Source organism: Apium graveolens, chromosome 3, assembly GCF_009905375.1.
Source record: "Apium graveolens cultivar Ventura chromosome 3, ASM990537v1, whole genome shotgun sequence".
NCBI lineage: Eukaryota > Viridiplantae > Streptophyta > Magnoliopsida > Apiales > Apiaceae > Apium > Apium graveolens.
The window spans coordinates 298,023,473-298,037,993 of NC_133649.1; the positions used below are offsets into that span (position 1 = coordinate 298,023,473).

Consider the following 14,521-nt stretch of genomic DNA (forward strand, 5'->3'; position numbering starts at 1 on the left):
TGTTGGCCAAGCCAGTTCTGAGTGAAGTTTTATTCTTGTACTTGGCTGTTTCAGAAAGCGCCTTGAGCGCGGTGTTGGTTAAGGAGGAACTGAAAGTCCAGAAACCCGTATACTATGTCAGCAAAATCTTGCATGGTGCTGAGTTGAATTATTCAACTATTGAGAAATTCGCTCTAGCCTTGGTAATGGCTTCGAGAAAGCTGCGTCCTTATTTTCAGGCTCACCAGATTGAGGTGCTAACGAATCAGCCCCTGAGAAACATCATTCATAGTCCCAAGGCAAGTGGGAGATTGATTAAGTGGGCAATAGAGCTGGGAGAGTTCGATCTCAAGTATAAGCCACGTACGGCGATAAAAGCCCAGGCACTAGCTGACTTCGTGGTGGAATGTACCATACCCAACCAAGAAGTCGGGGGGCAGGAAGATACCATAACTCAAGACAAGGGAGTTGATAATGAAAGCAAGGAGAAGGATGATAAAGAGTATTGGGTTCTCTATTTTGATGGAGCATCAAAAACAAACTCCAGTGGAGCAGGGTTGGTTTTGCAAAGCCCTGATGGGTTCTTAATTGAGTATGCCATGAAGCTAGACTTCCCAACCACGAATAACGAGGCAGAATATGAAGCCCTGATAGCTGGCCTTGGTCTAGCTGGGACACTTAGAGTCAAAAATTTAAAGGTCCGTGGAGACTCAAAGCTGATCATATCCCAGGTAAAGGGAGAATTTGAGGCAAGGGATGATACGATGGCTAAGTATGTCCGCCTAGTAAGGGCTGTGATGACACAATTTGATGAATGTCATGTTGAACACATTCCAAGGGAAGAAAATGTTAAGGCAGATGCGCTATCAAAGTTTACTTCATCTGAGATAGAAGAAAGTTCAGGAAGTGTATACTTCCGTGTTTTAAAGACGCGAAGCATAGATGTTAAGCTTGTGGCTCCCATAGGCCTGGGAACGTCATGGATCGATCCCATTAAGGCTCACATTCAAACTGGATGGTTGCCAAGCGATGCAGCTGAGGCACGAAAGTTAACTGTTCGAGCACTAAGGTACTCTTTGATAGATGGGATTTTATATAAAAGATCTTTCGTGGTTCCTTACTTAAGGTGTCTCAGGCCCGATGAGGCACGCTTGGCTCTTGAGGAAGTGCATGAAGGTATTTGTGGACAACACTTGGGGGGCAGAGCCTTAGCTCATAAGATAACCCGTTTAGGCTTTTATTGGCCAGAAATGATGGCTGATGCCAAAGAATATGTGAAGAAGTGTGATCGCTGTCAGAAGCATGCACCAGTTTTTAGACAACCCCCCGAGATGCTGACCTCTATCAACTCGCCTATTCCCTTTGCAATGTGGGGGATGGATATTCTAGGGCCTTTTCCTATGGCCACGGCACAAAGGAAGTTTCTGATTGTAGCCATTGATTATTTCACCAAGTGGATCGAAGCCAAACCTTCGGCCAAGATCACAACTAAGCAAGTTGCACAATTCCTGTGGGAAAACATTATGTGCCGATATGGAATTCCCCGTATCCTCGTCACTGACAATGGAACACAATTCAACAACGAGGAATTCAAGAAGTATTGCGAAGAAAATGAAATCGAGTTACGGTTCACCTCTGTGGCTCACCCGCAAGCCAATGGGCAAGCGGAGGTAGCAAATCGGATAATCCTGGATGGACTAAAGAAGAGGATCGAAAAGTCGAGAAATAATTGGGTGGATGAGATACTTCCCATATTATGGGCCTATAGGACTACTTGTAGAGTTACGACAGATGCAACTCCTTTCATGTTGGCATATGGGGCGGAAGCAGTAGTTCCCGTAGAGATATCACATTCCTCTCCAAGGATTCAGGCTTTCGATGAGAAAGAAAACGAGGAAGGGCAGAGATTAGCCCTGGATTTAATTGATGAAGTGCGAGATAAAGCACATGCAAAGATAGTAGACTATCAGAAAAAAGCTTCATTCTACTATAACTTAAGGGTTAAAGAAAGGTTTTTTAAACAAGGCGATCTAGTCTTGAGGAAGATAGAAGCATCTGGTGTAGGACAAAAAGGGAAGCTTGCCCCAAATTGGGAAGGGCCATACAGAGTCAAGAGTGTTCAAGGTAGAGGAACCTACAAGCTCGAGACTATGGATGGTTTTGAAGTCCCAAGGACCTGGCACGCACAAAACCTGAAGGTTTACTACGTGTAAGATAGGCGAAGTACGATTCTCACTTGTCATTGTGACAAGTAGGTTTAAAAGCACCTGGAAGCTTTGCTTGCATAGGATTTTATATTCCAGTAGAATTTACATTGTCTAGTTATTATTGATTAGGGTCGAACCCATGCTATGTAAGGTTTTGAAAAACCAGACTTCAAACTGAAGAAATCGAAATTATTTCAACCTATGGATGTTTGAGTTGTGATAGCACTTGCGTGGCTAATTAGTTCAAGTTTGAATGCACATTAAAGTATCGGAAAGATAAAAAAGATGCGAATAAGGAGAATAGCATATAAATAGCCCCGAAGGGTAATAAATTCTGGTACAAACAAAAGTTCAGGCATAAATTAGGGATGAAATTACAAAGTAAAAAACTACTCCTCCATGCGGGAGCCTTCATTCTCTTTCTCCTTGTCAGCACCTTCGGCATCCTTCGCAGGAGAAGCGGGAGGAGAAGCAGTGTTAGGATCCAAGATGCGATCATCTGGCTGAGGAGAGTCGAAGAGGGCGTCTATGCTGTCCTCTGACTCAGCCTGCTCAGGACTTATAAAGTCCTTAGGGTCGACTAAGCCCGGGTACTTCTCAGAAACAGCCTTCACGGCCGCATCCCATCCCTGAGTGAACTGTAGGGAGTAAAGACCCTCATCATGAATCTCCATGAGATTCCTAAACTTGTCAGAATCCATGTAGTCATCAATGAGCTTATCCTTATCGCTCCTAAGTTTCACCAGCTCGGAATGAGCCTTAGCCAGCTCCTCTTTCTTCGTGTCCAGCTTCTTCTCCAGGACCTTGGCTCTCTCCTCCCACTTCTTCATCTCCTTCTCAAAAACATCAGAGTTACCCTTCCAAGATCTAGCCTGATGGAGGGCCGCCTGGAAGTAGGTATTACTCTGCAAAGAAATATGTATGAGTTAGCACAAGTTCGTTGGAATACAAGAAAGTTGGGATTCAAAGAAGGAGAGAAAGAAAATTACCGCAGCTTGGGCTTGAGAACCCAGAAGCTCAATAGTCTCGATATCACTCCCCGTAACAATGTCAGTAAAGTCATGGGGAGTGACGGAGTGATAAGACCAATCTTTAGCGTGTTTGGTGGATCCAACCACCGTATCGCTCCTCCTGAAGCCCCAGTTAGGCCTGAAGGAATGTGCCTTAAGTGGAGGATCCACATCGTCCCCCAGCTCGACCACCGGGACATGGGGCTTAAGAAAAGAAGGACCGTCAGGTTTGCTCCTAGGGTCCCTGTTTAGCTTGGCCCTTTTCTGACGGCCCGACTCCCCCTCCTTAGGCCTGTTAACATTATTGATGGCCTCGCAAGCTGAAAGGAAAAGTAGAAGGAACATTAAAATCCAGAAAAAAAGAAAAAGTGCGATTAAAGAGAAGGAAAAATAATTACGCAGGTATAAATTTACCCTTATCACTGGCCTGGGAGAGACCAACTTTCTTCAAGGAAAACTCCTCTAAAAGGGTCCAGGTATCCGTTTTCCCATCATCTGAAATTAAGGCCTGGTAGGCCACCTCCTCCTCATCAGTCAATCTGATACTACCAGGACTACCATCTGATACCTTGCAAAATGGCCTACGGAAGAGTGTGGCCCAATCACCCCCAGCCCAGGTCAGCCTCACAAACTCATCCCTCCATTTAGGGTTGTTCTCGACTATAGAGTTACTATCAAATATATGGGGAACTTTGGGTCGTTGGCGAATTAAAACCCATCCCGGTTGACTCATGGAGCTATTATAGAATTGGAAAACTTTCCTAAAGACAGCTACGGAAAGAGGGAAGTTATTCCTGAGACAAAGGACCATAAAGCAGATAATATTCCTCCAGGCATTGGGAGGGAGTTGACAAGGGTTGATTTGTACATCGGCTAATAAACGAGGAATAAATTCGTGGAATGGGAACCTAAGACCTGCGGTCAGGGCTCCTCGATAAATGAACAGGGTATCCCCCTCCCAATTACAAGTCCTATCCCCAGGGGCGGCTGGAGTGATCCTAAGGTGGGGTGGAAGTCTGTACAGGGTGTTCATAGATTCTATTCTACCATCTAACTCATGAAAAGTGTTACCATGATTATACGAATCTAACTCAGATAGAGAAGGATATTCATCACCTCTCGAGTTAATCATGTCAATGAGAGAAGTATATGGAGATTGAATTTGAATGTTTGTACCTCTCTTAGAGACATTCATCTTCTGCAAACGAGCCAAGTCGCGGTCCGCCATTGATGTGCTTCGTTTAAAAGCTTGAAACCCAGAAATGCTTGAAAAACGGTGGAAGCTACGGTGGCTGTGAGCTCGCCGGAAATCGCCTACTCAAAGGGAGAACTCTAGAGAAGTTTATGGGAGAAAATGAGAAATGAGAAATGAGAAGTGAAGTGAGGATTCTCACTTCACACTACACTTATATAGGCGAAAAGCTCGGAATACGAGGTGTTTCTAGGCCCATTAAGACAGGTCCAACCTAAAGGCCCGACTACAAGAATTATCAGGAACAATCTAGAAGCTCCTGTGGAATTTAAAAAGTCAAAAATCGACCAGAACCTTAATATGGTTCGATCAGAGTCCTGATCGATGCAAAAGAGAGTCCTGATCGATATCTTATTCGAGCAGAAGGGTAGAAATCCCTTAAGATCGATCAGAGTCCTGATCGATGCAAAAAAGAGTCCTGATCGATAACTCATTCGAACAGGAGGGTAGAAATCCCTTAAGATCGATCAGAGTCCTGATCGATGCAAAAAAGAGTCCTGATCGATAACTCATTCGAACAGAAGGGAAGAAATCCCATAAGTTCGATCAGAGTCCTGATCGATCCGAAAAAATCCTGATCGATTCCTCAGTCGAGCAAGAAGGAAGAAAAACGCTAAGATCGATCAGAGTCCTGATCGACATAGAAGAAAGTTCTGATCGATATGCTATTCGATCAGACTGGTCGAAAGTCACTTAATTCGATCAGAGTCCTGATCGAATTCGATCAGGAATTTCGTCGACCAGAGTATAAGATCCTGAGCTAATTCAATCAGGAATCCTGATCGAAATCGATCAGGAATTTCGTCGACCAGAGTGTAAGATCCTGAGCTAAATCGATCAGGAATCCTAATCGATTTGGTTGCATCCTGATCGATTTGGATGCATCCTGATCGATTTTGGCTGCATCCTGGTCGATTTTGCATGCATTCTGATCTATTTTAAGCCAGAAACCAAGGGAAAATCCAGAAAAATTAGGATAAATCCCAGAAATTAGGATAAATCCCAGAAATTAAGGGAAAATCCAGAAAAATTAGGATAAATCCCAGAAATTAGGATAAATCCCAGAAATTAAGGAAAATTAGGATAAATCCCAGAAATTAAGGGAAAATCCAGAAAAATTAGGATAAATCCCAGAAATTAAGGGAAAATCCAGAAAAATTAGGATAAATCCCAGAAATTAAGGGAAAAATCCAGAAATTAAGGGAAAAATCCCGGAAATAAGGGAAAAATTCCTGGAAATTAAGATAATTCCTGAATAAAAGGAAAAATTTGTTGTAAACGTGTAGGTCGCTCCACACTTTACGGAAAAACGAAACCCTGTAAGGGAACAAATAGACTTAACTTCTGCGAAACCTATTCAATGTTTCCCAAAAGTTGGGGGGCAAATGATAGGGATAAATAAATTATGATTGTATAGTTAAATACTGCATTAATTGTACAAGTTGTGGGCTGCTAGGCCCAATAAAAAGATATATAAAACTCAGACCAGAAAGGTTAAGCCTGATGGACCAGATCAGGCCTGATGGAATAAAAAAGGCCCGAAAGCCCTAATTATTAATTAATTTCGTAATTAATTAATAAGGGAAAAATCAGCTATTGAGAAGAGTCCCGATAAGGATATAAATCCTTATAGATTAGCCTCAAGGGGACCTAAAAGGATAAGGAATCAGCTTCCTACTTCCTAGGACTCCTAAGTCTATCCTAATTCAGAGGCTTATCCACCAAGTCTCCTATACCAAGTCCAATTCAAGGACTCCCACATCTATATAAGGGGTCTCACCCCCCCAACCAAGAACTACGTTTTTTGACTTGATCCTTGGCAATCAGCAAGGTACGTAGGCATCTTGTTAAGGCAGATTGAGTCACGAAATACAAGAGCAGTCAAATCGAGCCTTGGAGCTCACGTTCCTTAGTATTAAATACAGCAATTATATATAGTAGTTTTAATCCATAACAAATATATATAATATAATTTTATAATTTATTGTTCAAATTCTTTTTCATAAATATTTAAACATTAAATTATATTCGGGAACAAAATATACTGATTTAGTAAACTACCTCCAACGACATAAGTAGGATTTTTTTCACTCTTGACGAGCATTGTCCGAGGTCTTTGATCACGATTTTTATGACTTTGTTCGTAATTCAGATTCCATCTCCATTTTCAGCGAAAAGGCTCAGCATGGTGAAACTGCTAGAGAGAACGAGGGAAATGGAAATTCACGCCGAAGATGTTGACCGAAACAAGTGTAAACAACAGTGAAGGGCCAGGTTTTGGGGACTTGCATTAAATTATATTTGATTAGAATATATTTAGTGCGTTATCTTGAATCCGTTTATTTATTATATAATATATCCATCTCAAAATTTGGTCAAATTAATTAAATTTTGATTAATCATTACACACATTATACAATTAAAAATATTTTAAATATATATCATTAGAAAATATTTAATCTATTTTAACATGTATTTTTAGAGTTTAAAAAATTGTAAAAGAATAATTTTTTATTTACATTCAAATGTTGGTCAATTTGATTATTAAAAAGTCAAGTAAAGTAAGACTATTATTTTGAGATAAAGGGCGTATGTTAAACTTTAGATTCCTTAATCAGATTGATTAAACCATTAGATTAAACTTTCTATATTTCTCTACATCTCCTCCTAAATATCCAAGGTTCGAATCCCATCAATACTTATTAATATTTTATAATATAATATCTATTATATCCTATATATAATTAGCATAAGTGAGTTAATATGGCATGGTTTGGTCGTCAGGGGTACAATAGTAATTTTAAAAATAGTAGTATCAAGTATAAGGGAGTTAATATGGCATGGCTTGGTCGTCAGGGATAAATAGTAATTTTAGAAATAGTAGTATCAAGTAAATAGGCATAGGTTCGACTACTCACAACTACAACAATTAACTTATTATATTCTATTTAATTATTTAATTATTTGGCTAAAACAATAATTTTAAATGTATAAAACATAACATGTAGACAATAGAAACAAGTATAGACACAAGTATTAAAGCAGACAAAATATATAATCAAAAGCCTAATAAACAGCTAATTTCGATAATTTCGTGCAATCATAACCAAAAAACAAGGGTAAAATAGTAAAATAAGCCCACCCAAAACAGCATGATCCATCCTGATTCCAGTCCACAAGAAATTACCATATTATATACAGAAATAAATACGATATATAAACAATAATAAACCCCTCCTCTCAACCACTGTCACTCACCTTTGTTATTATCATACAAACGTATCTCTCTCTCATGTAAAAATGGCTAGAAAGTTCTTCGTCGGCGGCCACTGGAAATGCGTAACTTTCTAATCCATACTTACATATACGTTGTAATCAATTGTGTATATCTGTTTTTATAGTCCGATCTGATTTTATAGCTGTTTTTGTATTAATTAATGTCACTTTGATATGAATACACAGCCTGATCTGTTTATATGCGTGTGTGTATTTATTGAGAATATTGGAGTGTTAGATCTGTTTTTAAGTGATTTGTTTGATCAATTAAGTTGTGTGGAGAGTTATTAATGATATTCGTGTTGGATCTGTTTTATAAGTGTTTGATCGATTCGATGTGGTTTATTTTCGCTGTAAGGTTATCCGTCGGCGATGCCGAGTTTTTTCAAGGAATTTGATGTTAATTAGATCATGTACTGATGTGTAATTAAATAATTATGTATATGTTTGCGTATGTAGTGTATGCACACTGTTTTGAGTTGTTGGTGTAAATTATGATTCTTTTGACATAAACTGAATGTGATATAGTTTGATTGGTTGTATGTGTGTGTATATGTACAGATGCTACTATCTGTGGTTGTTTAGTGTTATATATAATATATATAATGTGTTCAAGAGTATTTGTTTATTCAGAATGATTATGTATAGTTACGGAGCCTAGGAGATTTTGGTGCGACTGAGTTTATATGTGTGTGTATGTACAGATGCTATGATCTGTGATTGTTTAGTGTTATATCTGTGTTGAAGAGTATTTGTTTATTTAGAATGATGATGTATACTTATGTAGCCTAGAAGATTTTGGTCCGAGATTTGTTTGTGGATGGAGGGAATCTGATATTTATGTGGTTTAATTGTGTATTGCAGAACGGTACCTTGGATGAGGTTAAGAAGATCGTGGCTATGCTCAATGATGGCGCAGTGCCATCTTCCGATGTTGTGGGTATGTAATATAGAGTTCTTGCCTTGTTTAAAATAATAACAAATAAGTCTTATTGGACAATAGATATGGTCATGCGTGTATGAGTATGCTTAAAACTGCATGATCATAACATTATTTTTGAATATTTGATCTTTATTTAATTTTTTTTTCATTTTATTTTAGGGTTTTATATATGTGTATAAACAAAGATTATAATGTAATATTCATTTAGGCCATATATTTGTTTATGAGTCTAGAAGATATTTTGTCATAGCAGCAGTAGATAAACAAACAAGAACACATAATTAATGCAGCCTTTAAATGACAAGATTAGTTAAACCACATTCTAAGTCATGCGCCTGGCTAGAAGAACACACTTCCCTGCTATACTAAATTAATATAGCACTTGAATATCAGTTATACTAAATTGATGCAATGGAGCACTTCCATGCGACTGTATGTTTTACTACTAACACTCAGGCATCCGGTTGAGATTTCTTCTATTTAAGTCATTTGTACTTATTAGAGAAATTAGATACTCCATACCTGAAGAGGTTCACAGATTTATGACATAATTCAAACTTAAACTACTCCTTGAATTATGTAAATATACATAAATACATCATAAATATTAATATTTAATTGTAATATTAATATATGTCGTATATTTCGTGTCGAGTCGTGTACTCAAAAAGAAAATACAAAACTGACACTAAATCTCGATCGTGTACTTTTGTGTTAATGTATTTTCGTGTCATGTACTAAAAAAACAAACACAAACACTAAATTTTTGTGTCGTTTCATGTCGTGCAAGTCGTCTCGTGTCCAAAATTACCGGATCTATTTGTAAGCCATAAAATTAATAACAGAGGTCCGGAAAACCTAGTTTGAAATGACTAATTTTACACGTTTATGTGACTTATTTACTCTTAAATCATTGAATTTTACGTGGATTTACGCATGAACCACTGAAATTACTGAAATTTCAAAACTTCTGGTCGAATCAAATACGAAATGGAAATCCCCGTACCTTAATATTACAATAATAACATATTTGAGTAGAGTAATATTGGATGGAACCGTACCACGAAAATTAAAAATCGCGTTTTGCGGTGCGATTGGTTGGAAGCATACATTGAAATTCAAAGAACACACGAGTCAATTTCAAGCGTCAATGGATAGCTTACCATACGTTGCATATATATTATTATGTACGCTTCTTCGAAAATGAAATGATGTTTGAAAACGGGAGACAGGTATGACATCTGCTGGTAAGAAGATATCAATTAATTTATAAAGCAAAGTACATGCTCACGGGGTGTGTTGCCTGTACACTTTGAAAAATACAACGAAAAGGACTGACTACTCAAAGTAATAGTCACGGAAAATCTGGATAAAGTAACATAATTCGTCTGCGTTGGTTGGTATATGTGCACAATACCCCACCCCACATGATCAACTCCCTCCTCATTTGTCTTTCGCGCGCGAAAAGTAGTATTCACTGTATCATCCTTTAATTGATGTATACCACTATCAAATTGTGAAGACATGCCAGCTTGCTAAAGTAGTTCACGTGAATGGAAGTATAGAATTGTGGTCACTTGATTTACATATGACCAGTTCTTGACTTGCAGAGGGGAGGGGTGCTAGCAGATAGCAATGAATCTAGTATTAATGAAATCTGATTTTAAATTATTACTGCTGTGAAAAAGAGGGAGTAAGAATTATTGTAGGAGATTCTTGAAAATTATACGGAAGATCAAGAAATCAAAGAAGGCAGAATTATACGGAAGAATCTCCTACAATAATTCTTGCTCCCTCTTTTTCACAGCAGTAATAATTTAAAATCAGATTTCATTAATACTAGATTCATTGCTATCTGCTAACACCCCTCCCCTGTGCAAGTCAAGAACTGCTCATATGTAAATCAAGTGACCACAATTCTATACTTCCATTCACGTGAACTACTTTAGCAGGGTGGCATGTCTTCACAATTTGATAATGGTATACATCAATCAAAGGATGATACAGTGAATACTACTTTCCGCGCGCGAAAGACATATGAGGAGGGAGTTGATCCTGTGGGGTGGGGTATTGTGCACATATACCAACCAACGCAGACGAATTATGTTACTTTATCCGGATTTTCCGTGACTATTATTTTGAGTAGTCGGTCCTTTTCGTTGTATTTTTCAAAGTGTACAAGCAACATACCCGTGAGCATGTACTTTGCTTTATAAATTAATTGATATCTTTCTTACCAGCAGATGCCATACCTGTCTCCCGTTTTCAAACATCATTTCATTTTCGAAGAAGCGTACATAATAATATATATGCAACGTATGGTAAGCTATCCATTGACGCTTGAAATTGACTCGTGTGTTCTTTGAATTTCAATGTATGCTTCCAACCAATCGCACCGCAAAACGCGATTTTTAATTTTCGTGGTTCGGTTCCATCCAATATTACTCTCTACTCAAATATGTTATTATTGTAATATTAAGGTACGGGGATTTCCATTTCGTATTTGATTCGACCAGAAGTTTTGAAATTTCAGTGGTTCATGCGTAAATCCACGTAAAATTCAATGATTTAAGAGTAAATAAGTCACATAAACGTGTAAAATTAGTCATTTCAAACTAGGTTTTCCGGACCTCTGTTATTAATTTTATGGCTTATAAGTAGATCCGGTAATTTTGGACACGAGACGACTTGCAGGACATGAAACGACACAAAAATTTAGTGTTTGTGTTTGTTTTTTTAGTATATGACACGAAAATACACGAACACAAAAGTACACGATCGAGATTTAGTGTCAGTTTTGTATTTTCAAAATTCTTTTTGAGTACACGACTCGACACGAAGTATACAACATATATTAATATTACAATTAAATATTAATATTTATGTATATTTACATAATTCAGGGAGTAGTTTAAGTTTGAATTATGTCATAAATCTGTGAACCTCTTCAGGTATGGAGTATCTAATTTCTCTAATAAGTACAGATTACTTAAATAGAAGAACTCTCAACAGGATGCCTGAGTGTTAGTAGTAAAACATATAGTCGCATGGAAGTGCTCCATTACATCAATTTAGTATAACTGATATTCAAGTGCTAGGTTAATTTAGTATAGCAGGGAAGTGTGTTCTTCTAGCCAGACGCATGACTTAGAATGTGGTTTAACTAATCATGTCATTTAAAGTCTGCATTAATTATGTGTTCTTGTTTGTTTATCTACTGCTGCTATGACAAAATATCTTCTAGACTCATAAACAAATATATGGCCTAAATGATTGTTACATTATAATCTTTGTTTATACACACATATAAAACCCTAAAATAAAATGGAAAAAAATTAAACAAAGATCAAATATTCAAAAATAATGTTATGATCATGCAGTTTTAAGCATACTCATACACGTATGACCATATCTATTGTCCAATCTTTTGCTACTCTCTTGTTTTCATGTTTTTACACGTTCATCCGGTAATACTCAGCATGTTCATGCCGTTCTGTCATTACCCTCTTAGTGATCCCTCACAACCTCGACACATACTGAAAACTCTCCTTCATGAACCAAGTTATTCTTCATGTTTCAGAAAAAAGTTATGCAGTTGAGTGTAATTTGAGGTGGAACCGGTGCACCTTCACTAGTGATGCATCCATTTCACACGGGACAACTCACTGAATGTAGGTGTTTGTGTATTTGAGCTGTTTGACTCCAGAAAATTTTCTCCATATTTCGAGAACTCACTGTATATTGACAATGTAGAAGACTAGATTAAGTCATTACCTAGCTTAGGTCTTCGAATATATAAGCTAACCCTAGAAAGTATGTAGATATATCAGCTCTCCTCCCCTCCCTGATCTTGTTACACACTTATTTATCGCACAATGAAAATGCAGTTAAGTTTGCCAAGCGATGCAGATTTGTGTTTCAAATTGTCTTGGAAGGAGATTTTTCATATAAATAATGAACATTTTTATAAAAGATATATGGTTTTTATGAACCGTCATTAAGAACTAAAGAAGGCGCAGAAAGTGAAATGCCATGCACAATTCATGAACAAGTACAGGTATTGTAATATATATATTATCTTAATAATAAGTGCTCTACTTAAAATTTTAAATTTTTTCAAAAAACTGATAATATAACACACATGTATATATAAATTTTCATTTAGGGTAAAACCATCATTATTGCATAAAAATGATTAAATAAGATATTTAGCTCATTTTATTTCCCAATCAGGTTGTATTATTAGTTCGGGGATTTGTCCTGACTGTATTTGAAAGTTTTAATGAATGTTTTTTGTCAAAAAAAAGAAACTTTATGCTATCTTTTTCGGCAGGAAATCAATTGGATTCGGAGAGAACCAAGGATGATCACATCACAGCCCATACTCCATCAACACCGATGTGGTAAGTAAATATTTGTTTAATATTACTGTTCATTATAAGACTCTAATTAATCAATAATATAACATTAAGTTCTTTCACGTGGAAAAAAAATGTGAATTAAGCAAAATTTATAATATAATATATGTATAATCTAATATAAAATTGTATATACATATTTAACTCGTTCACTTTATATATACAATTTTCGGAGATATAATCCCAGTTTTCATCCTCTAGAGAAACAAATTCAATGCTACATGGGCAGACCTGAATGGGGTTATGACTGCTGCACTTGTTCAGGGTTGCCTTTGGCGAGTCACAACCCCTTTGTGGCTTGCTGGAGAGACACCAGGCATATTCCACCTATTACGGTAACATTACACAAATTCTTATTTATTTATTATATATAATTTAATTTAAATTAATAAGTTTGAGTTTTCTAGTATATAATTTTTTTTGCTTGATATAAAAAAATTATTTTTCTTAAGAATCCGATTTGACTTGTTTAAATAATTAATATAATGTATTGAGATTTTGTAAAACATAACTATTAAATAATTTTATTTTTGATAAATTATAAATTTACTTACAATAATAATTATTTTTTATAACCATCCAGGGTCCCCGAATTGGAATTCCAGGTCACCGGAGTTTGGGAAATTGGACTGATCCGGACCGCAGGGATGATATCTTTAACTCTTTAATGAGACAACCGCTTGCAGCTGCTATCAGGGCAACAGTGAGATTTCAAAGTCTCACTCATGTGACAGGACAGGTGATATTTACATTGAATTACATTTTGGTTTATTATAACTAGACGTAGTTCAATTTTAATATTTTTGTTTTTCTCAAAATATTATAACACACCAGTTATTCTGCCCCTTTAATTTTAGAAATATATTTTTTTCAATTTCAAACCGAAAAAATTGAATCTATCAAATTGCAAAAAGAAATTTGAACCGACTTAGATTAAGTGATTGTCTTTATCGTTGATTTGATACCTTTATTTTTATGCATTCCAGGACATTTATCGTGAAAGATTCGATTATGATGAATTTGTTGAATGTCACAGTATCGTAGTTGTGGGCATGAATATACGAGAAAATTATTTTATTATAAGAAATTCTTGGGGAGAAAATTGGGGACTTGCTGGATACGCAAAGTGGACTGTAGCGAGTTATTTGATTTCACGGTCCCCGTCGGAGATCTTTATTTTCTTTAGGAAGTATATTGTTCAATTTTTATCTTAAATTGTAATTTGATTGAAATGTTATTTTTAATGAACTTTGAGTTGACTATTTATTGTTATGTACCAATTTCTTCAATTTATTTTTCATATATAGCTTAGTATAAATTGGTATCACAGTTAAACCACAGTTGCATCTCATTTAGTTGGATCATTGTGTATTATCATCGTGTCCAAATTATTAATATCTTGTTCCTCTGTCCCTTTCTCATTTAGTTGCATCTCA

The 14,521-nt window shown here is 36.6% G+C and overlaps 1 protein-coding gene across 5 annotated transcripts; it reads left to right on the forward strand.

The window, feature by feature from the left end:
• The first annotated feature begins 7,652 nt into the window (after positions 1-7,652).
• Positions 7,653-14,357, forward strand: LOC141713741 (uncharacterized). 5 transcript variants are annotated; one of them, XM_074517307.1, is made up of 7 exons: positions 7,653-7,787; positions 8,589-8,664; positions 12,179-12,338; positions 13,001-13,070; positions 13,287-13,420; positions 13,669-13,824; positions 14,072-14,357. In XM_074517307.1, the coding sequence occupies exons 4-7, from the start codon at positions 13,031-13,033 to the stop codon at positions 14,297-14,299; spliced, it is 558 nt and encodes a 185-aa protein (XP_074373408.1). In that variant the 5' UTR covers positions 7,653-7,787; positions 8,589-8,664; positions 12,179-12,338; positions 13,001-13,030; the 3' UTR covers positions 14,300-14,357. The 5 variants fall into 5 exon arrangements, 4 of the variants coding, with proteins under 4 accessions (XP_074373408.1, XP_074373407.1, XP_074373406.1 ...); XM_074517306.1 differs by having other exon boundaries at positions 12,248-12,338; XM_074517305.1 differs by lacking the exon at positions 12,179-12,338.
• Positions 14,358-14,521: the final 164 nt, after the last annotated feature.